The 23,944-nt window shown below is 36.9% G+C and overlaps 1 protein-coding gene across 2 annotated transcripts in view; it reads left to right on the top strand.

The window, feature by feature from the left end:
- The window catches only part of KDM1B (lysine demethylase 1B), a 24,677-nt gene extending 733 nt beyond the window's left edge, over positions 1 to 23,944 (top strand). Inside the window, exons 1-21 of one of the 2 annotated variants that reach the window (XM_033060505.2) lie at positions 607 to 810; positions 2,150 to 2,252; positions 3,079 to 3,203; positions 5,019 to 5,108; positions 5,874 to 5,985; positions 6,682 to 6,798; positions 7,758 to 7,796; positions 8,906 to 9,110; positions 10,201 to 10,385; positions 11,230 to 11,406; positions 12,309 to 12,383; positions 13,006 to 13,143; positions 14,565 to 14,736; positions 15,541 to 15,668; positions 17,064 to 17,195; positions 17,589 to 17,663; positions 18,531 to 18,647; positions 19,490 to 19,615; positions 21,060 to 21,182; positions 23,105 to 23,257; positions 23,791 to 23,944. In XM_033060505.2, the coding sequence (XP_032916396.1) occupies positions 2,163 to 2,252; positions 3,079 to 3,203; positions 5,019 to 5,108; positions 5,874 to 5,985; positions 6,682 to 6,798; positions 7,758 to 7,796; positions 8,906 to 9,110; positions 10,201 to 10,385; positions 11,230 to 11,406; positions 12,309 to 12,383; positions 13,006 to 13,143; positions 14,565 to 14,736; positions 15,541 to 15,668; positions 17,064 to 17,195; positions 17,589 to 17,663; positions 18,531 to 18,647; positions 19,490 to 19,615; positions 21,060 to 21,182; positions 23,105 to 23,257; positions 23,791 to 23,874 (2,463 nt within the window). In that variant the 5' untranslated portion in view covers positions 607 to 810; positions 2,150 to 2,162 and the 3' untranslated portion in view covers positions 23,875 to 23,944. Of the gene's footprint in view, positions 1 to 606; positions 811 to 2,149; positions 2,253 to 3,078; positions 3,204 to 5,018; positions 5,109 to 5,873; positions 5,986 to 6,681; positions 6,799 to 7,757; positions 7,797 to 8,905; positions 9,111 to 10,200; positions 10,386 to 11,229; positions 11,407 to 12,308; positions 12,384 to 13,005; positions 13,144 to 14,564; positions 14,737 to 15,540; positions 15,669 to 17,063; positions 17,196 to 17,588; positions 17,664 to 18,530; positions 18,648 to 19,489; positions 19,616 to 21,059; positions 21,183 to 23,104; positions 23,258 to 23,790 lie in introns of those variants that run through there. The other variant, XM_033060515.1, reaches the window with a different exon arrangement.

Raw genomic sequence — 23,944 nt, 5'->3', positions numbered from 1 at the left:
CAACTGTGCGGGTAAACCCCACAAAGCTTTCCAATATAGGCCACGCATTACAGACGGATGAAACGTTATCGAATGTGACAGCGCATTATGCATCTCTCTCCTTTTAAAGGGCTTATTTTCTCAACCAGTAAGATGTCTACAGGATAGGATGCAAAGTCATGTAAAGCTTAGTAGAGTAAGCCGTGTTTGTTTGTTCTTTTAAAATTTGTGGTTTTTTGGGAGGGAGCTTTTTGGTTTGTCAGGGGAAGTGGGGACAAAGTATCATATATATGATCTTTCTCTCCCTTTCTCCCCACCTCCCTCTCACCCCTGTTAAAGGGGTAAAAGCAAAAAATATGTCTATGATTCTGTACAACTGATCTTTGCCTTTCAAAATGGGCAACCTCTCTGAATCTGAACTATTTTTACCAAACTTCCTAGTGATTGGTAACTGACACTTTTCCCACTCCCCATGTACACAATGCAAAATTTGCATGTTCTTTTACCTTCTTGGTTAAAAGGGCCCCACAGCAGCAGCAGGCTGTGATCACCTGATGGTCACCAAAATGCGTCACTTGGTGCCTTGCTCGGCACTCCGTGCTCAGTTGCAAGACTCCGACTGTAAGGACCATGACATATTGGAAGCATTATTTACCATCAGAAGCTTAGGAGACACAGAGAGCTACTGTTGTGCCACTGATACATAAGGAAAGCTCTAGGGGAGAAAAGGCACCATTTTCTGGGGTGTTATGAAGCAGTTTGGGGAAATCTCATGTAAATGAAACTGGTTGGTTTTCTCTACTCTCCAACCTCATCCTCCCCCATACAGTGGTAAGTTACAGTGAAATTATGCTCTTTTTTTTCTTTTTTTTTTTTTTAGCTAATAGAGATTGATTGATTAATATTTTTTTCCTATCTCTGGCTAATTGTAATTGGAGGGGATACATGCGAGAAACCAAGTTTAATTTTGTATTGGGTTGATTGAATTAATTTTTTACTTATGTGGATATCCTCATGTGATTTCTCTACCTCTCACAAATAATTTCTTCTATCTTGAGAGGAGAATGTAGCGCTGGTTTACTTGACTTGAATCAGCTTAGTATAAAATTTTGTAAAAATTCCCACTCTCCTCCTGTTGCCTTGACTTTTAACAGAATTTCTGAACAAAGATTCTGCTGCGTTGTCCATCACTGACAGCTTGAAGTTGCATCCAGGGAGAATTGAGACCTCTCATATATATATATTAAGAAAACCCTCCCTCATAATTACAAACTGATGCCTATTACAAGAAAATAATATTCATGATGCAGTGCTGTAGTACGAGGGGTTTATTTTCACTTCTTTTCTGTATGTTGTAGAGCACTCTTTTAGATTTACTTCTTCCTCTGGGCTGTCTTTGTGCTTTACTCCCTGTGAAAAGAACGCCTTTGATTTTAAATATGCTTTCATATTTCTGCATCATACTTTCTCACACTCTACAGTTTCAAGTTTACATGGTTAACCATGGTCCATTCTGTACTCCTGCCTATGCAGTCAAAGACAGCTACAGTGTGCTGTCATGCTGTAAATCTTTTCTTTTTCCCATAGAATACTTAACAACAAACTTTGTAATGTTCCAATCACTTACATCTGCAATATAATGGCAGTCTAGACTTCAAATTCTGATGTCTTCATGGGAGGCTGTGCAAGTCTTGGAACTGGTTGTTCATCTGGTATTAAAAGTCTCTTCAGTACACTGTTTGGAAAAGTGCTTTCCAGTGCAAATCTCTTGCTGCCAATAAATCAGTAGTTAGCAGGATGAGTGTTGCTCTGAGTGGTATTTGAATGCTTGCATCAGCATTGAACTGATGTCTGTTCACTTTGCCAACCCAAATTCCAGTCCAGGTCTTCACGTAATGCAAATCAGATTATTGCAATCCAGGATATGCTGATCTGGAACAGCCTGTCAAGATATACTTGGGGATCTAATCTTAACTACGAATTTAGTTTAAAATAGTAGTATTGTTCCTTTCCCGTAATGCCTCATTCCCATTTCCCTCTTGAATTAACAGGCAAGCTGAACAGATTCTTACCTAGGTAACTCTGTGAAAAGTAGTATTGTGGGTGGCTGTGGTTAGCTCTGCAAAGTCAAGCAATTTAAGTGAATTAACTATTGCCTACATTTTTTCAGATCTAACAATACAATGTCAACGGGAAGGTTACGAACGAAGAAAAAGGCGTGTTCTTCAGATCAGTCTCCAGACAGCCTTCCTGTGAGAAGTTCTGGAAGACAGGTATTTATCATAATTTAAAAACACATGGCTTTGTACTTTGCTATTTTTTATTTTCTATTGACATTTGTAAAGAAAGTGGGCTTCCTTGTGGTAAGTTAGGTCTTTAGAGTACTTATCCGCAGAGAAAGAAAATGAGTTAATTCTGTGAATAAGCAGATCAAGTGTCTCATTTTGCAAACAATATTCAGAAAATATATTCTATATAACCTGTAAGTACTTAGTGTGTTAAAAATAAAATCACAAATTTCTGTACAATCAGACAAAGCTGTCTGCCCATCCAGACAGAGGCCTAAGACCACATAATACACAGGACCTTTGAGGCCCAGAAGTGACATTTGGTATACAGTTTTGTATCCACAAAAATGTCCTAAGTCTACCCTAATATTTTATTTGAGGCACAGACAGGATTATCACATGTCAAAAAAGGCGATTTTCTGAAGGAGAAATAAAATGAATGCATGAGGCTTGACTCATTATCACATGATGGAGCTTAAAATACTATTTAAACTGTAAGTTTTGCTTATCATTTCTTCAGTGTCATCAATTAGACCAAAGCAAGACATTTTTAGATATAAATGATACTTCCAGTCTTACTGTAGGTTTGAGAGGTTTTTTTTGATGGGTTTTTGTTTGGGTTTTTTAAGTAGAGAAATCTGACCTAATTTGACAGCTGTTTCATGCTGCAACTATTTCACAATGGCTACAAAGATTTTCATTAGGATAGTTTTAACGACAGGATGCCACTCACAAGCTGCAAAACTGAATGCTGCTTTGTAGAAGATGCATTTGTGTCATTTATGGTCAGATTCCAGCTATTCTTTATTAGGTGAAGAAGAAAGCAGCTGAAGCAGCAGATGATGATGATGAAGCATCAGAGAAGAAATACAGAAAGTGTGAAAAAGCTGGGTGTACTGCAACATGTCCAGTTTGCTTTGCCAGTGCAGCTGAAAGGTTTGTTACTTTTTATTTGTGTTTTTCATGGACTTTCTAAATCTGCAGCTGAATTTTAAGTTTCTAATTATATTCTGAAAAATTCCTTCATATCTAAATGTAGAGGGAGAATTGAAAGATACTGCTAATAGGAGTCTTAAGATGCCAGGAAAATGTCACAAGTTATTCCTGTTGTCATAACTTTCTCCTGTGCAAGTTGCTAATTCAGATACAGAGTATCTTTGGGATATACTTATTCATATTATGAATGGTGTCCTCTGGAACATGCCTTACCTCTGTGAAAGTGAGAGCATATTAGTGTAATCTGAGAAAGCTAAACTTGCTTTCAAGATGGAAACTGAAACTGTCATTTACTGTAGAAAGTCTTTACCACTCTTTCATTGGAATGCTTTGCAATCTGAGGTGAGATTCTAGCCTTGAAATTTTAGATCTTAGGAGAGATATCATATTTATCTGAACTCTTTGTTCTTGTACACTTTCTCTGCACTTTCACAGGTGCTTTTGCATACTGAACCTGGTGATTTTGAATGCGTGATACTGGCAAGGTATACCTATAATGGGCAACGTGTTAGACCTCATTATGAAGCAGGCACACTGTAGTTAATGTAGCACTCCTCCCTCCCTGATAATTGAGACAAACTTTCCTTCTTTATAGCACTGAAAAATAAATAAGACTACGTGCTTCATTTAGTTATATCCATGGATTGTTCTTTGGTGGCAGGAAGTCGGTGTATTCTGGATGTTGTCATAGGGAAGCCAAGTGTTTGGCAGTTGCCTGAGAGACTCATCTGGGAAATGAGCACCTGTGAGATCAACATTGGTGATATCACAGTTTTTATTTAGGAAACAATGCATACTGCTTACTCATCTTCTTGAATTGTTATTTTAATATTTTGATTTTCACCTTTCCCACCCTCCCATATACGTACTTTCAACTTTGTCTATTTGAGATGAGCTCATTCTATGGCTATTCGAGATAGTAGCTTAGGTCACTGCTTTTTACCTTGCACATCTTATCTTGAATAATTCCATTGAGTTTAATGAGAGCATTCTAAGTAAAGAACAATTGCTTTGTCTGATGAATGCAATCTTTGTAATGGATGTTTCTTTTTGAGAGTCGTAAAAAACAAATGCCCAGAATGCGTCTGCTTCCTTAGGGTTTTGTCTCACTGGGTTAAAATCACAAGTTGTTCATGAGAAAAAAATAGGCAACATCTGTTTTGTGTTCAGATTTGCCTTTATAGTTTTGTCAGTTGTTCTGGGGACAGAACATTATAATGACTTATGAATCAATTGATCACATGTACAAGAAAAATGCTAATTTAAATGATCCCTCCCAACTCTGCACTAATATTGGAACAAAATGCAACAATGTAAAGGAACTCTTAAGTTCCTGTGGAAAGGAGCTTTGTCATCTTACACGTTTCTGAAATGCTTGGTGTGTCACAGTACATACTCACTGTTTCATGCTCAGGAAATGCCTGCTTAAAGGGTACTAAAGACAGGCTCAGTTGACCATTGTTAGAGGGAGGCTGCTGGAAGCCAGACCAACTATAAAACTGTGCATTGTGTACACTTTGCCTCCCTTGCATCTGGTGTTGCTTAGTTTGGGAACTGGAAATGCTTGAGACAATTGAAATGACCTTATTGTTATTTGTATGGCTGTAGTGCCATGTGTAAGTCAGCCTTCATGAATGTATCATAAAGCCCTGGCTTGTTCTGAATATTTTGTTCAGATTCTAGCATGTGTCAATAGAAAGATTTTTTTTTCCCTAAATGAACTATAAAACCATTTCTATGTTTCCTGCATTACAGATGTGCAAAAAATGGGTATACGTCTAGATGGTATCATCTGTCCTGTGGGGAACACTTCTGCAATGAATGTTTTGACCACTACTACCGAAGGTAGACTTACCAATTAAGATTGTGAAGTTTGGTAGCTGTTACAGCTGTTTAAACATCATGTACATAAACATAATACAAAGATTGGTCCTCTGTTCTTTCTTTGGTCAGAGTGAGGCTTAGACATTGATAAAACTGCAGGTGTTATATGGACTAATTAACTTAAACAGGGCAGCGTGAACAGAACTGGTTAGTTTAGGCAGGCTGGTTTGTGTCTGCAATTATTTTGAAGCTTTTGTCTTTTTTAACAATGTCAGAGAATTTTAAAGTGTAAGAACAATTATGAGTAAACATGTTTTCCTTTATACATTCACTTTACACTGTGCATTCGGGAGATCTTGTCTCTCTAAAGCAGTACAATAAAAAGCAGTTAGAAATCAGTCTAACTCTTATGGTTCAGTGACCGTGAAGACTCTTGTCAGGCTGACAGAGTGCTTTCAGCTCCAAGCTCCTTCCCATTTGAGTAGGAGTTACATCCAGCTCTACCAAGACTTGTGTGCTTATGTGCTCAGCAGTACCCATCACTCAGTCCAGGCCTTAGATACCAAGAATTGTGCTCATAAGCAACTGGATATAATGGTCAGGATGCAATTTATTACTGTTGTAAGAACCATGATTCCCTCCTTTTGACAGCAGAAATACAGTGCTCTCTACAGACTTATTTCTCCGTCCTTATATAAAATGTTTAATTTTAGAGTAACTGTTATTGCTTGAAGTGAACTAGATATTCAATTTTCTGACTGCTTGCTGTTTTCTCTTTCTTCTTAGCCATAAAGATGGTTATGAGAAATACACTGCCTGGAAAAGGATTTGGACAAGCAATGGTAAAAGTGAGCCCAGTCCAAAAGCTTTTATGGCTGATCAACAGCTTCCTTACTGGGTAAGGTGAAAGGTGATTTATTTAATAGGAATGTGATGTTCTGATGTTTTTCTGATATACTGCTGTTTGAGCAGCAGGTCAGCTGAGTTTTTGTGGGTTTTTTTCCCCTGGTATTAGGAGGATTGTGGAAAAGCTCAAGATAAAAATTCTGATCAGCTCCTCCACTGTTGGAGACTTTCTCCACACCTCACAAAGACCAATCTTCTGTTACTTTTCATTGAAGCAGCAGCTGTGATTATCAGGTAGAATAAGATTTGGCAGGGAAGGTATGAATGTGAAAGCCTTTGAAATCAGATTTTGTATTTCCCTGTTAAAGAGAGCAGAAAAAAGATGGGAATGGAAGGAAGTTTGGTGGTAGTGGTATTTTGTTTGAGGTTGTTTTTTTTTTCTTTAAGTGATGAAAAATATATTTTTGAAGTAATACTCACAAAGTCCACCAAAGACCCTAGTAATGGGGAATTGAATTAATTTTGGCCTTAGATTCTGTGCAGAAATTCAGTTTTACAGGAGATGAGTACAAAATTTCTGTAGATCAAACTCTACTTGTGACCTGATGATTACACAAGAACATATGTAACAATTATATTTTAAAACTTTCTCACGTTTGGCTTCTTTCTAACTGGTTATTGAAGTTGCATTAATCTTATCTGTAATCACAATCAACAAGTAAGAACATGTTTGTTTTTTAACTTGTAGGTGCAGTGCACAAAGCCAGAATGTGGTAAATGGCGTCAGCTGACAAAGGAAATCCAGCTGACACCACAAATAGCAAAAACCTACAGATGTGGTATGAAACTGAACAATTCCACCAAGGTATCATGCAACAGTTTTGCTCATATTGAAACTTAACAAGTTGGTATTTCTTGTTTGCAGAAATTAATTTCTTCTTGCTTGCTGCTCAGTGTCTCTAATGTCAATATGATGGTCTGATGGCCTGGAGAGCTGCACAGTGACAGGCCTACATGCTACTTTGACATTTTGTTTTCTGGCACGAAATGTCAATAAAGAAGTATCTGAAATATCTTTGCACAAGCAATGGTAAAATCCTTCAGCTAGGGGATTATTATCAGCATGTCCAAAATATACATACACCAAAATGCTTGTTTCAGTTTTGTTTGGCCTATCTTCATTATTGAGGAAAGCAGTTGAATAGTTCAGTGAGCTTTTCCTAACTGTTATCAAGTCTGTCATGGAGCTTTACATGAAAAGTTTCAGCTTTAGCATGAAGATAACTCCTGAAATTTGAAAGAGACCTTAAAGTGCCATAAAAACTATATGACACTTATAACATGAAAAAAAAAATTGAAAGTGGTGACCATATGAAAAACTGAAGAATCAGCATTTAATTTTGAAACTCTGTGATAAAGATACTCTTAAAATAAAGAAGAAACTCTCTTTTATAGTCTAGACTAGAAGACTTGCTCTGGAGAAATGGGGATATTTCCAGAATTTTTCTGTGAAATTCTTTATTTTTTTTTCTGAATTTGTTTGTTTCAGTGTTCCGCCCCATTTTATGGAATAGAATGTATATTTTAATGTCTGATCAGTAGAAACTAACTTAACAAATGAGAAACATTTTTAGGGTGCTTTTGCTTTATGGTGTGTTGTGTTTTTAACCTACATATTTCTCTACTTTTTTTTTAAACAATTATATCTACTACAGAAGGCTAACACTAAGCACTTTAAAAAAAATAGAGAATTATACCATAAGAAACTTATTTTTTTTCTGTATGGCTTAAGAATAGCTCTCAGACCATTCACTTTTCTTTCAGACTGAGGGCTCAGACCAGTGTTCCATGCCTGAGGATTTGGTGAGTAGTGGCTGTTCTTCCTCATTTGTCCTAGAACATGAAAGCAATCTTAAAGCATGGCATATTTATTTCCTTTTTTATTTTCCTTTTTTTTTCCTTTGACCAATTATGTCATTATTTATGCATTTTGCTCTGGAAATAGTCAGACACTATTTGCAACAGAGCCTAGGGCCTTTTATTTTCTCATTTTTTTCCTCTTTTCCCTTACCAAACTAAGTAGCTTTCAAGCAGTTTGTGGTGTCCTTCAGTCGTGGCCTGTGACTCAAAGTTTGCTCCTAATTCTCATTTTTGATCAGGAAAAATAATATTCAGTTGCCAGCTTTCAGGTGAAATTCCCCATCCTAAAATTTCCTTGTCTTTCAGGTGATTTCTATCTTTAGTCAAGCTAGTCTCACTTTTTTGAAGACTGCAAGAGAACACAAGCATGTTTTCTCTCTCCTCTCCCTCGTAACACAACATGTACATACAAAATATATGTTGGTGTTTTAAGGGATTTGTGATCACGTCACCCTGCATTTCTGATTTCATGTAAACTTATGTTCAATAAGCCATGTTCACAAGTGTACCTGAGGTACTTCTATCACAGGGAACACATTAAGGCTTGTTGACTCTTGTAGAGACTTTGTGGCTTTGTTTCCCTAATGCATGTCTGACTTGTAAATTAAGGGTGAATCAATAGCATTTCTTAGGGTTCTAGAAGGTCTTTGATGGGGCTAGCAGACCTAAATTCAATTGATCAGTTAGTGTTAGTTGTAAGTTCAGATTTCTGGATGCATAAGTGACTGTAAATGATTTATAAAGGGCCTGATAAGTCATAGATGTGTTGTTATGGCATGTCTCATTTGTTTGCTTTCCACGTGGTGTGGAGTTTGTGAAGTTTCAGCTCCATGTCTGAGAAGAGATCAATACTACAGGTTTTCTGTGTCAGGCTGAGGAAGGGGAAAGAGGGAGAGAAAATGTCTTTATGGCTTGAAATTCTGAGATTGGTACTGCTAGTGCTTTTTGGTCTCAGTTTTAGAGGGAGGGGGGAAATTGGTTCATTTTCCAATGTTTTTAAGTACTGACGTGTTCTCTTCTCCCCTCTGTCCTTCACTTCTCCGCTTGGCCAGAGAGTGGCTGAAGTTTCAGACCATTGGTGGTACTCCATGCTCATACTCCCTCCTTTGCTGAAAGACAGTGTGGCAGCTCCCTTTCTAGCTGCATATTATCCAGACTGCGTGGGCATGAGTCCATCCTGTACCAGCACTAATCGGTCACCTGGTGAATCCAACCTTGTGAAGTTAGAGCACCTAAAGAGCGTGCCTAATGTGACTGGTAAGGGCCATCTGCAGGGCTCTGTTGCTTAAATAGGTGTGATAAATTTTGTCTTATAACTGAGTTTATAAGGCACATTAATTGCCCTGATTTAGAACACTGGTTCTGTTCTGAGAACTAATACAGTCTCTGTGTGACTGCCTCTGTCGTTTGATGCCATTTGTTTGTTTGTAAGATAAAGGTAATTACATTTCTTGTGGCTTCTCTTTAGGGAGTAAGCACAGACTGCAGAGGCTTTCTGTGTGCCACTGTCGTTTATGTATAGAAACAGGAAATTATCATGTGGGTACTTAAAGACTGTTTGCATTCTTAAGGAAATGAAGATTTATCAAAAAAAACCCCCAGGATTCTGCTAGGTTTGATATTGTGGATCTTTGAGGCTTTGAAGAAAAGAATTTGATTTCTTAAGGCACTCAGATTCCCTTTAGGTTTTTTTTTTGTTTTTTTTTTTTTTGCTAGTAACAGGCTGGGAATGCAGATCAGCAGAATAGGTGAGGTATTGAGAAAGATAATTCAGGAATGTCACACTCCGAGTGCTTTGAGGAAATTTCTGCTTCTGTGTTGTCTTAGCAGGTTTTGTTCTCCTTAGGTGCTGAAAATAGATCTGTTCATATGTTCAACAGATGTTATATCTGCTTAACAGAAAACTTCATTACATAGTGCTACCAATACTGAATGTGGAAGATAATTGTTACTCCCTCTGGGCAGTATTGGGAGTTGAAGAAGAAAGGAGTTCAGAGTCCTGCTTGAGTCTCTACAGTGATGCTAGTCTTCAGAGTTGAATTTAGATCATACTCCTTGTTTGACTCCTCATGGCCTTGAAGCACCATTAAACATTACTGTTTCTTTGACAAAACTTCAGCTCTGATAGGTCCAAGGTGTACCCATGAGGCAGCAAGACAATAATTAATGCACAGCCTAGAGGGCAGGGGAGAGGACAGCCACGTAAATGGAATCATTCTGGAGTACCTAGAGGCTGGAAAGCTTCCTTACCTGTTACCTGTGTGAGGCCAGTGGATTGTTTTAGAGGGAGAAGGACTCAAAGAAGACATGATGGAGTATTACTAATTCCTGGTGTGTGTTTATTCAGTTGCAGGTATGAACAAGTATTTCCAGCCTTTTTACCAGCCCAATGAATGTGGGAAAGCACTTTGTGTGAGGCCAGATGTCATGGAACTGGATGAGCTCTATGAGTTCCCAGAATATTCACGAGACCCTACCATGTACCTGGCATTGAGAAACTTGATTTTGGCTTTGTGGTACACGAACTGCAAGGTATGAGATGCTGATAGTTAATTTGTTTGTTTAAAAATGATAGCAGCTTTTCTGGGATGGGGACTCACTTCTTGGATGTCTATGCTCCAGAAAAATTGCTCCCATGTTTTTGAAAATTCATTCTAAGATTGGCCAGGTTTTGGGGGCTTGTTGGGGCTGAGAATTTTTTCTCTCCTCCCTCTCTCCTCAAGATTTAATGCATAGGAGCTTCTTCTGCAGTAAAAATCAAAAGTTTTAAAATTATTAAAACTCTACAGTGCCTGCCCAGCTATTAATTTTTTAAGGGATGCTTCCACATGTTGAAACAGTGTTTTGTTGTGATTCATGATTTTTCATTTTTTTAACCTATTGGACAGGGCAGTGATTGTCTCTTTATTTAGGCTAAGCCTATGGCACTGCCTTTGATAGAAATGCTGAAGTTCCACATACCGAAGCTTTCTGATAGGGATGTCTGCATTTATGTGAAAGGTTCCCTCAGAATGCCATTTTGGAATAGATTTTACTGGAATGCCATTGTGAACATTGCCACCATGTAGCTTCATTTGTAAACAGGAATCCATTTCAATACCATTCCTGTACTACTAGAATACACCATGGAGTTATCAAAAGTCTCTTGTAGACACATTTGGTTTTATTTCATGCTAATCTTGCTTAATAAATTGTTACCTTACTGTGTAAAGCTCACTAACAAGAAATTTCCACAAAAAAGTTATTTTAAAATGCTCTCAGAAGCCTGTGTCATGATTTTTTACCATTTGGTTTACAATTTAAATATTATGTAACCATATGAATAAACGGAATATTAGAAAATCAACAATCTCTATTCTTCCTTTCCCCTTGGCAGGAGGCTCTCACTCCTCAAAAATGTATCCACCATATAATTGTTCGGGGGCTTGTACGGATCCGCTGTGTACAGGAAATGGAGAGGATCTTGTATTTTATGACAAGGAAAGGGCTAATTAATACAGGAATTTTGTCAGTCAGTCCTGACCAGTATCTTCTTCCTAAGGAATACCACAATGTAAGTTGCTGTAATAGTCCCTACATTATTAATGCTATAAAACTACAAGGTGCATGGAATAATTTTTTTGGTTCTGGATTCTTTTTTACATAAATGCATGAAATGATAGGTAAAATCTAAAAAAAAAAAACATCTAAAACCTAATATATGGAAAGTTTTTAACATTGTTCTCTTATGCCTTCAATGGGTATGGAAACTACATAAATTAGACTGCTTCCAAGAAAGATATTTTTTTCCCACTAAAATCTGTGAAATCCATTCCAAGGATTTGTGTTTCCCATGTGCTGTTCAAATGGATGGGAACTGTGTTAAAAATAACAGATTCTGGGTCTTCTATAATACACCTCTGCTTCCATAGGTGAGGAAAGTGCTATTCCATGTTGTTTTGCAAGAACTCTGATTAAAAGGGAACATGTTTATGACTAGCAAGTTGTTAGATAGCACCCAAAACTTATTAAATTAATGTATTCTGTGGAATATCTTCTAGAAATTGTAAGTCACGTTTGGAAAGTGTATTTGTAGATGTTTTTCATTTATCAAATAGTCTTTACTGGTTAACCAAATCTATGATTCCAATCCTTACAAGGTAAGTATATTTCTTGTCTGATAAATTCAATTACATTCCTACTTTTGTTCCTGATAATTTCTGCTCTTTCTGTTAAAAGAAACTGAGGCATCTTCTTTTTGAAGTCCTTAAAAACTAATTTTCAGAGCTACCACTGATCTTTTTTTGATATTACATGGCCTGCCATATTTAAAAGTTATCACAGATTATATTAGATGACAAGAGAGCCTAGACTTCTGAAACCGACAAACATTTTTACCTTTAGCAAATGAGAGTGAAATTACAATTTGTATGTTATTTCTAACTATTTTTATTTAAATACTTTAATATTTTTTAGAAATCTGTCATTATTGTTGGGGCTGGTGCAGCAGGATTAGCAGCAGCCCGACAACTGCACAACTTTGGAATTAAGGTAAGAAGCTTTAAAGTACATTACTTAAAAAAATCAGACTTTCTCTGCCTTGAAAAGTGTTGTTCATCAAAAAGAAAAAAGCCAAAAAGCCTACATTTTTGTTACAAACAAGTATGTATGTGTGTGTGTATATATATATATATATGCATAAGGCCTCCTAATTAATTTATGAAATCTGGGGTTTTACTAAGTAAACCTGCTGTTTAAAACCAGCATTTATTTTATCTAAAATTAAACAGCATGCAGCATATATTTTGTATAGACACTGCACCCAGATCATTGTGTTTAATAGCCTGTAGCATGCCTTAAACTCCAATTTTGAGATTTCCTGAATAAATCTTGAGCTTTTTTTAAAATAAGGCTTATTTTTGTTAAGATTGTTTCTAAAGTAACAGTTATATTTGTATATGTGTATCCCAAAGTGTAACCTTTCTAAGATGATTTAAATGCATAAATTAACTACAAATAATCCAGAAATTTTAAAAAAAGTGTTAAGATAGCTAACATTGCTGGATTGCTCTGGGGATTTTTTTGTGTTTTGTTTTCTCCTTGGCTCTGGAGTTGAACAGATATGTTTAACAGAATTAAATTTTACAATTCACTGAGCTGCATTTTGCCACAGGTCATTGTCTTAGAAGCTAAAGACAGAATTGGTGGCCGAGTGTGGGACGATAAGACATTCACAGGAGTCACTGTTGGAAGAGGTGCACAAATCGTCAATGGATGTGTCAACAACCCCATGGCACTAATGTGTGAGCAAGTGGGTTCCTGCAGTGGTCATGATTATCACTAGTGAAAAACTTGTTAAAGCCAGGCTCAGATGGCTGGGTAAGGGTGGGAGTCCTTTTCTTGTGACATGATTAAAATCCTGTTCTGCATTGTAAGTAAACTCCGTGTTGCTAATGTATCTCTGATAACAGTTGGGAACAGAGAAGGGCTGTAGAATGGTTTCAGGCATATTATGTAAAGAAAAACAAGGTAGCTCCAGCTTCAGAACCAGAAGAAATCACTTTTTTCCTCTTTTCTATAGATAGTAACATAAAAGGTCCCCAGCAGCCTTCCTTAGGCCTGAGAAAGGCTTTACAGTGGGAGGCTACTGCTTCTGTGATGGATTTGCCTTTGCTGCCTCTCGGTATTTCTAGTTAAATTCTCCTCAAGTTAAGATTAACATGTCTAACAACTAAATTGCTACTGATGCAAACATGCTGCGGTTCAATTTCTTTAAAAGTTCTTATTACTTGCTGGTTTGGTTGAAGTTTTTTGGAGGTAGGAATCTGAATGTCTCCATGTGCAAATCCAGCCCATGCAGTTTTAATTGTTTAGTGCCCTGTAGTGCCACAAAGGAATTCTAGTTTCTTTAAAAAATCATGTTTTATTTATGAAATGGGGAACAATGACTTCTGGATACACTTCAGATTCTCTTTCCTTTGTGGTAATTTAATGTAATTTTTCATTGAAAGTACAACTATATCTTAAGATTTGCAGTGGTGACCAATAGCCTAGAGAGATGTGAGGACATGTGAAAAACCCTGGAGCATCCCCTAAGTAACAAGGCCCTAGACAAAATTAGTATCATGTTTGTGCTGTTTTCTTTGGATTGACTCTGTAGAGCACAAAATTGTTGTTATTTGAATTTAGCTCTGTTGCATTTTCCATGCCGATTGGACAAGCAAAGCAAGGTTTAATTCCAAATATTTCCTCCTTTGCTTGGTTGTTAATATCATTGGTGGTAACTGGCAAGCAATATCCTGTCAATTCCTGAATTCAGGGAACTGTTTGGGCCTCAGACACCAGGAAGTTGTAGAAAGCAACTGATTTTAATTGTGACTTAGAAAATAAACAGAGGTAGAAATAAAGGAGACTGGTTTGATTACCAGACTTTAAATTTCTGTACTAGCCCTTGCCTGACAGGAAAGTTGCAGAGGAGGTTTCTGTGCATTCTCAATAAAGGAAAGGCTGGAAAAGTGGGGAAAAAACTAATTTGTGGACAATTGACAGTCAGAAGGATTGTTGGTATTTCAGTTTGAAGAGAACAATAGTTACTCTGAGTAACGTTGTTGATGTTTTTTTAAATGTATCACTTAAATCTGAGGCATTCACCTTATGTTAAGTAACTTTGAGCAGGCTGGGTGCTGTAGTTTTTCCATACTTAAAAAAGCAATAAAATGTCTTTTTCTTAAGCTTGGCATTAAAATGCACAAACTAGGGGAGAAATGTGACTTGATCCAGGAAGGTGGAAGGATAACAGATCCCACTATTGATAAACGTATGGACTTTCATTTCAATGCCATCCTAGATGTAGTCTCTGAGTGGAGAAAAGATAAAACCCAACATCAGGATGTTCCTCTTGGTGGTAAGTGAGACATATTGCAAAATGAAGATACTGGCTGTGTTCATAAAGTTCTATATTAAATTGGCTCTTACATCAGACATTTATAAAAAAGTTTATGGGTGTCCCATCTGACCTTAAATCCAATAGATATTTCTGATATTGTATCTTTTCATGAGGTAGCTTTTTCAGTATAACTAGCATCACTAGCAGTTCAAAATGCTTGCTTCTGGCTGAAGCAGGCTGTAGCTAAACTTAGCTCTTACACTTTTTGACTAATCTGCCTAAAAAAGAGCCTGATCAAAGCCTTCTGCTGGCAGGAATAGTCCCATCTCCATTGGTAACGCCTCCTACCACACTTACAGCTTGTAAACTCACCAGCAAAAAATAAACTTACTCAGAAATGTCTGCCTCCCAAATCTCTTCAGCATGGATTCTGTGAGACAGAATTAATAACTCCTATGTTTTTCAGTGAACCCTAGATCAAATCTCTCAGTTCTTCGATGCTGTAAAAAAGTAATCAGGATTTATTTGCAAGGATCCTCCATTATCTTAGAGTTTTTTACATGAAATCTTCAACTGTATATTGATGATAGCTAAACAATTAATTTCTCTCCTGTCTTACTCAGAAACCTGTGAGTAAACAATGAAGTTGTACTCTATCACTTGGTTTGTTTGTTGTTTTTTTTTTCTATGAGAAGAAAAACATTTTGGTTCAAATTAGCAATAAGCATGAAAATCTTATGATCTGGGGAACAGTATGTTAAAATGCAGTACCACTTCTGACATATTGTCATATATTCTTATTTTAAATGTGTTCTTTCCCAGAAAAAATACAAGAGATCTATAAAGCCTTTATTCAGGAGTCTGGTATCCAGTTCAGTGAGCTGGAAGAAAAAGTACTACAGTTCCATCTCAGTAATTTGGAATATGCTTGTGGCAGCAATCTCTCTCAGGTGAGTTTTGACAGCTGTGTCCTGAAGTGACTGAGCTGCACAGAAGACAGAGTTGGAAGTAACGCTGAGAAATCACCTGATCCATTCTATGGCCCTAGAGGACGAATCAGCTATCCCAACTATTCCTACACCCATAACCTGTTGTTTGAAAGCACTGAGACACTGACTCCAACACTGCCGTATTTCATCTGATGGGAGTTCCTGACATGCTTCCAGGGAGACGTTCTTTAAGTAGAAGTTGAGAGGAGATGGTTAGATGGCAGCTGGGCATTTTGCTGAGATGCTGGGTGATATGATTCACAGGAGAGTTACTCCTCAGATGTTGGGTGTGACTTCTGCTTCTCAGTTCTGTTTAGAAACTGAGGTATTTCTCTGTCCTGCTACATACATTGAGAATAAACACATTTGACTCCTGAAGTGTTCCAACCCCCTGGAGGTGAGCCCCAGTTGACCATTCCTAGGATCTCTCTTGGCTACCTGGTACTTGGCTGCCCTCCTGACTTCAGCACTAACCAAGCAGCTCCAGTTGCTACATTTAAAGACGTTTAGTGTCCATTCTACTACAGCAATGGGACACCAGACTGATATGTGCAGAACCACAAATCTGAACTGAGAAGTGCACAAGAACATAACAGAAATCTGCAAGACAATGCTATACCAGAGCAGTCACTGGAAAATATTTTGATAGGCCATGTGTTCATATTCCATGAGTGCCCGGGAATTAAGGAAAGATACAAAAATCTGCCTTACCTTCAATTTTAAAATCAAAATATCATTGATTTTATTAATCTGCAATGATAGGAATTGGCATCTGAGTAGTAGTTTGAGAATTGTTTCAGAATTTTCACTGCTAAGTGGCAATTGCTTAGTGCAAATACCACTGTTTTATTAACTACAAGGTTGCAGGGGTTGGGAGACCAGGTCATTGAAAGGTATCATGGAACAACCTCCAAAGTGACAGAAAAATTCCATCAAGTTGGGGATTTTTTGTGTCTTATTTTCCCCTTCATGTTGAGAAATAAGGTATTTCCATTTTTATATAAAGTTCTAAGGCTGTAAAATCTGATTACTTTGCTAGATACAGACAACTGAAATAAATACACTTGAATTCACCTGGATTTTTGTGCTATTTTCCTTGTTTTCTCTACTAAGCAGAGCCACAATTTCCATGCTAGTGACCAACTCATGTTCTGACTTTTCTTAATCCAGCAATTCATATGTACTAGCATTTGGTAAATAAGCACTTTGATTTTGTCAGCATTGCCACAAATTCTGGTGATACACTTTTATTTTTTTCCAGTTGTAAAGAGGCTAGGCTTCTTCTAAACTGTGGAACTTTTCATAGTACCCATATCCCCTCACCAGTAGAAACAGCCAATTATGTTCTGTCTACAGGTATCTGCACGCTCATGGGACCACAATGAATTTTTTGCCCAGTTTGCTGGAGATCATACTCTTCTAACTGTGGGATATTCAACGGTGATTGAGAAGTTGGCAGAAGGGCTGGACATTCGGCTGAATTTCCCAGTGAGTCTGGAAAACATTGATGCAGTGCCTGTCTTGGATTGCTTTGAAAAACTGTCAAACATTTGTATTTGGGACCAGGCAAATCTGTGCCTGTGACTGTTTCTATTTGCCTTTAAAAAAAACCAAGAGGACAATTTCAACATTTCTGAAGTTCTCCCTGAGGACTATCAGTACTTAACTATTGCAATATGATGATAATAACTATTGCATGTTAGAATCATGATGATTTTTCTTTTTCAGCTTCATGGAGGCTATTTTTTATCTTTCAGGATTTCTCTGAAAATTTGTCTTACTTTCTAGATTACTGATCAGTGCTATTTCAGCTATTCTTGCTGGAATTTGCATTGCATAAGTACACTTTGTAGTGCAGTCTCTCAATGTGTCTTTTAATAGGTTCAGAGTATTGATTATTCTGGTGAAGAAGTGCAGGTCACTACTGCAGATGGAACAGTGTGGACAACACAAAAGGTACCAAGTATGCTTCAAGACTAAGAATTTTAGAGAATGCACAATAAATGTCCTTTTTTTTCTTCCTCTTGGAAGACTATTTAGTTCATTTTCTCCCCATTCAAAGATGAATATTCAAGTATTTTAGTGGCCTTTATTTGGGTCTAATTTTTGAGTCTTAATTTTGGTGAGCATGCTTTGAGATTTGAGTATGAGCTGATTTGAAAAACTAAGGGCTATGAAGGGTAGTACTAAAAATGTGAAGCAAATAGATTTTTATCTGGTCTTTGAAGTGATATTTACGTTACCTAGTTCCATTGCCTGCTCAGCTGTACCCCACTTAGCATGTGTATCTTGTTAAAATTTCCAATATTTGACAACCCCTATTTCTCAGTCTCTCTTATTCCCTGTACCCCCACCTCTTCATGCTGAGTAATTTAGCTTTCAGTAATTTTTAAAATGATACATAAACTTGATAAAGATTGGATTGACATCAGCAGTGTTACTGAGTGTATTTTAAAGAGCAGGAATCTCTGAAGGAATTGAAACCAAACCACTGACTATCTATCTCTCATTTCAAACAGACAGTTTTGTTAATCTGAGAGCCGTTGATTATCATTTACTGAAGTATTGGTAGCACGGTTACCCACTGTGATACAAGCAGTTCAACAGACTATGACTTAAAATCAGTGAACTGTGGGATGTGTTTTCACCTGAATGTAAGACATTCATTATTGGGAACTAAAACCAGACACTAATCTAGAAATGTCTGGTGTGTTATTACACTGCATCCTACTAGCATAATCCAAGATAGTGAGGAGGATGCAGTGAGGCTCAAGTGCTGTATTCAGGTTTTGGTACTGTTGTGATTGTAGCTATTTCTTTCAGGTATTAGTGACTGTACCACTGGCCCTTCTTCAGAAAAATGCCATTCAGTTTAATCCTCCACTGTCAGAAAAAAAAATTAAAGCCATTAATAGTTTGGGAGCAGGAGTCATTGAGAAAGTAAGTGATTTCATATTATCTTGAATTTTCTTTTCATACAAACATTGGCTGTTTTGTCCCTGTTGCTTTTGCAGTGTATTTATCAGGGTTTATGATGCATAAACTTACATTTATGTTTTACTTGCATACAGTAGCCCAGGAGAGCAAAATGTTATTGGGGATCACATGTATTTCTGTTTCTTAGTTTTCACAGCTTAATGGCATTTTAAAAGAAACTGTTTGCAGAAGAATTTCATGGCTTAGACATTTTGTGCCTAATTTTGATTAACAATGCTCTTGGATCTTTCAGCATTCCAATAATGTGTTTACTTTAGGCCATTTTAACCTAGTAAATTCATAAAGTATTTGTGAAGAACACTGAAAGTCGTGTGTTTGACCAGTGTAAAATCACCTACCTTTTCCCAATACAAAAACACAACCTCTCCTGAAAAGTTCCCCTGTAAGATGTGTGCTTAGAACAAAACAGTAACAAAGTAATGCCAGAAAGAGGATTATAATAATGTTGAAATTAAAGATAAGATTAAGAAACTCCAAATATAGGATACTCATTTAAGTTATAATTAGGTTTTTTTAAAAAAATTGCTGAATTCCTTGAGCATTTTACCAATTACTTCCATTGTGGATTTGATATTCTGTGCATTTGCAATTTATGACATTATTTTTTCCTTTGCCTGTCCCCCTTAGATAACTGGTTCATATATTCTTTGTTGAAACCCACTCACAGGAAGAGCTGTGTCTAAATGAGTGGAAACAGAAAAATGTATTAGAAGAACATATACCATATCCTGTTACGAGTTTTGTGGTATGAAATGCTTAAATTCCATTTTTTAATATCTTTCTAGATTGCTTTGCAGTTTCCATATAGATTTTGGGACAGTAAAATTCAAGGAGCTGATTTTTTTGGTCATGTTCCACCCAACTGCAGCCAACGTGGGCTCTTTAGTGTCTTCTATGACATGGATCCAGAGGTATGATATATGCCAGCTGTATTTTCTCTTGGCTCTTCATAAATTCAGTTTGAAATCTAGGTGCAGTAATTACTGAACAACAACATTTTTCTTCTCTTCCCCCTACCCACCTGCAACTATTAAAAGCAGTAGAAGCAGTCTTATTTATCAATAATAAAGCTCATCAATATTTTGGTGTAATTAATGGGAATGTTTTCCATTATTTGGATACAGACTGATAAACAAGCAAGTACACTCTCAATCTCTACTGAAGACAAGGCTGTAATACCTTACTATAAACCTACTAATGTGGGAAAAAGGCTACTAGTCACTTCCAGCTTAGGACTTATGTTCTGTTATTAAATCACTTAAAATCCTGTTAAAAAGGTCATGCTGACTTATTAATACTTACTGGCTTGCAGTTGTCTCAATAACTATTTGGAATATCAGAAGAGAAGACAAAGACCAAGTTCTGCATGAACCTGAGCCCTGTAGGGTCAGTCTCATGAATTTCAAAGGAAATTTAAACCAGTGGATTAACATCACGTTTCTCTTCCCTGCCAGTTCCAAGCAGATACATTACACATTTATATTATACCTTTTCATACTTTTACAACAACTGCTGTTTGCTACTTGGCACCAATTAAAAGGCCATTTCATAACCTGATGTCTTACTCCAAAAGGAAACCATTCTGTGGCGTTTGTGCTGTTACTGCCTGATTTGTGCTTGTATACAACTTTGCTTAAATGAGTTCTCTCCAGTACTCTTAAGCTCAGGCTACAAGAGGTTCAGTGTGCTGGTGCTGTCCAGAGACCCTACATAAAATGCTTAATTTGCTTGATAGCTATTCTGTACTAGTTATCAAAGTTAGCAAAGAAGAATTATTGCCTGTTATAAACAAGAGAGTCAGAGTTCTTTAAAGGCACTGAGAAACCTGTGTGCTCTTCCCTGCTTACCACTTCACCTCTAAAACTTCTGCATGGTAGCAGATGTCATGAAGTGGAAGGAAATACCAGTAGATGTGACCTTTCATTTCTTGGTCCAAAATCTGCTGGTAAGAACCTAATATTGGTTTAGTATTTAAACAGACTCTCTCTGTCACTGCATTTTGAAAATGGAGTACAGCTGAGCTGAAAATTTGGCACAAAAACTGAAGCTTAAGAGGGTGCACAAAGAATAACACTATCAATGTAATTTTTGGGGATGTACAGCCTTTTTAAGTAGGTAGATAGAAAGTTTTCAGTGAATTCAGGAAGTTGTAAAAGGGGCTAACTGTAACTGATCTGTGAACAATACATCAGAAGATGTAGTAATTTGAGCATAAATATTGTAGAATATGCACCCTTTGTTCCAAGGAATCAAATCCACTTTTCTCTAGAACAGTTGCTTTGCAAGTGAAAATATCTTTGTAATACCAATTAAAAGACACTGTTTATGAAATACTTAATAAGGTCTTGTTTTTAGGGCAAAGAAAGCATTTTAATGTCAGTGGTCACTGGAGATGCTGTGACAACCATTAAGAATATAGATGATCAACAAGTACTGCAACAGTGTATGACTGTACTCCGAGAGCTGTTTAAGGAGCAGGTAAGAGAAGCCTCTTTTATTAAGAGATGAATTAACTTGTCACCACAATAAAGCTTTCAAGTGTAGTACTTCATGATGTATAGGCAGACCTTTGATATTTGAAACTATTTTTCTTTTCTTGACAGTTTCAGGGAATAAGTTTTCTTTGAGACATACTAAAAATGCACAATTTTTGGTCTCTTGTGTGAAAAATGTATAATGTATCTTAGATCTCTCTGAAGGACAGGAGTATCTAACTGAAAAATAGAAATGAACTATCATCTTTTAAAATGCTTTTAAAAAGCAAGATTAATTAAAAGTGGTACTTAAGCAGGTTACACAAAACATACTTCTTAGTTGTCACTTTTTTTCTGGTCATCACCACTTCTAATATGTGATAAGATCTTTAAGCTAGATGAATTTGATTTATTCCCCATGCCAAGGGAACTGAAATTACAACAGCCCCAAACCAATCCAATCCATTTCTCTTCTACTAACAGCCCCTTTCTCAGCTGTTTTGGGATGGAGGTATGGGCAAAATGATTTAGCAAGAGCCCTACATCCTGAATGTAAAAAAACCCACTAGATAAAAATTTCTACCTTTTTTCCTTCTCCCAGATCATCATAAGGATAAAAACTAATAGGAAAATCAGAGAAGTCTGGGGCAAGCAAAACACTATCACTTAGCAATGATATTTGCATTCCACTCTAGAGACAATAATACCTCAATTAATTTACTTAGAGCAGTTAAATCCCCAGGAATGATTGTGTTCAGGGATGATCTCTCAAGTTTCACTGATGGTTCAAGTGTTAGGATTAATGATCTTGGGAGAGCTTCAGTATCTGAAAACTCAACTATTCTTAGAAACATGTTTGGTAATGGCTTTATTGTTACTGGAACCACATGCAGTGGAAGTTCGCATACTTCTATCTTGATCTTATGAAAATGTAGCAAATGGGTCTTTGGTTTCAGTGCCACTGTGATCCAAAAGAGTGATTTTCAAGGCTGTCTCCATGGTTTACAGCAGTTGTGAATTTCAGTCACCTGAGGATGATGCAGTGAGATTTTTCAAAGACAAGATAGCCTCAGGGGTGTTCCAGAGCTACTTCTGGGACATCCATACAACTTGTCATATTTGGCTGGTCCTTGTCTAAATTGCTTAAGCTTGAGTTTCTCATGTGCTGACTGAATGGAATTTATGTGTCGACACCAGATATTGCTCAAGAGGCAACCAGAGCTGCTTCTGTTTACTTGTCATGAGCTCCTCTGGAGTAACACACAGCTGTAGTTGACTAAGCCTTCATACAAGTGTTACTCAGGCTCTTTTTGGCAGAAAACTATGGGATTTGTGCTGCAATGTGAAAAAGAATACCCAGTATTACTTGTCATGGTTCAGCCAGACCCTGACTTCCTGGTTTTTGTTTTCTCCCTGACCCTAGTTTTAAAGACAGCTTATTTTCTGATCTTAGATAAATAATCTCATTTATCCATTGGAATAAAATTATCTCCAAAATGAAAATTGAATTTTGAGATTTAACAAGCTAGATGTAACAAGCATTATGCCTAACCAAGACAAAAATTGCTTACATTATACATACAAACATGTTGAATAATATCAGTATTATATTTGATTACAACAGCATGTGTGTATGCTTTTTGAGGGGGATGTTTTTTCTCATGTGCTTCTAGGTGTATTACAATATGCAGATCTGTTGCATTCAGAATAGGGCATCTGTGATGTTTTAGGCATCAGGGGAGTCTAGCAAATTATCTTTGTGGTTAATACTATAATAAAAAAATTAGGAATTTAATTCTGGAATGTGATCTAATCTGTATCTTAACAATACTGAATGCTCTAAAGATTACTAGAAACTGTTTGAGAAAAAGCTGTGCAATTCTGAACTTCTCTTTGCAGTGTTTAACTTCTATTTTGGTTATGCAGGAGGTTCCTGACCCAGTGAAGTTTTTTGTTACTCGATGGAGCAATGACCCTTGGCTGCAGATGGCGTACAGTTTTGTGAAGACAGGGGGCAGCGGTGAAGCTTACGACATGATAGCTGAAGACATACAAGGAAAAGTTTTTTTTGCTGGTGAGGTAAGTATCTTTGTTACCATTGATTATGGTTACTGGGAGCAGTTTCTTATGGAAGATCATCTCTTGCTAACCAGCACCATTAATGTAGAGGTAATATATAAATATTCTCTTATATAAATATGCTAATGATTCTTGACACAGAACCCTCTCTATTCATAATTATTACTGGGCATGGGAAGTCTGCCACATATTTCAGGTCAGGAGTAAAATGAATTTTTAGTCAAATTGTCTTTCTGTTACTCCACTTGGGGGTAACATAACAAATGCACCATGATGATATTGGGGCAGAACTTAACTTGCCTCACTAAACTGCCGATAGAAGAACAGACTGCTGCTTTTGTAGCTGACTTGCTTGCAAATTTTGAAGTTGCTAAAAATCTCGAGTGTTTCCTTTAATGTTTTTTAAAAGGCGTTTTCCACGACTTTTAAAAATGTAGGTATATGCTTGAGAAAAACAAAACTGATCTTGTGAACTAAAATTCTGTACTATTAGTTTTAGAAACAATTTACTTTTTTTCTTTTTTTTAATACAGGCAACAAACAGGCACTTTCCTCAGACTGTTACAGGAGCTTACTTGAGTGGGGTTCGAGAAGCCAGCAAAATAGCAGCATTTTAAGTACAGTAAATTCACGAATACAAGCTGCACTGAGTTTAAGCCGCATCTCTGGGTGTTGGCAAACATTTCG

Source organism: Catharus ustulatus, chromosome 1, assembly GCF_009819885.2.
Source record: "Catharus ustulatus isolate bCatUst1 chromosome 1, bCatUst1.pri.v2, whole genome shotgun sequence".
NCBI classification, from domain to species: Eukaryota; Metazoa; Chordata; class Aves; order Passeriformes; family Turdidae; genus Catharus; species Catharus ustulatus.
The sequence above is the reverse complement of the archived record's forward strand: the minus strand, read 5'-3'. Positions and strand labels throughout refer to the sequence as shown.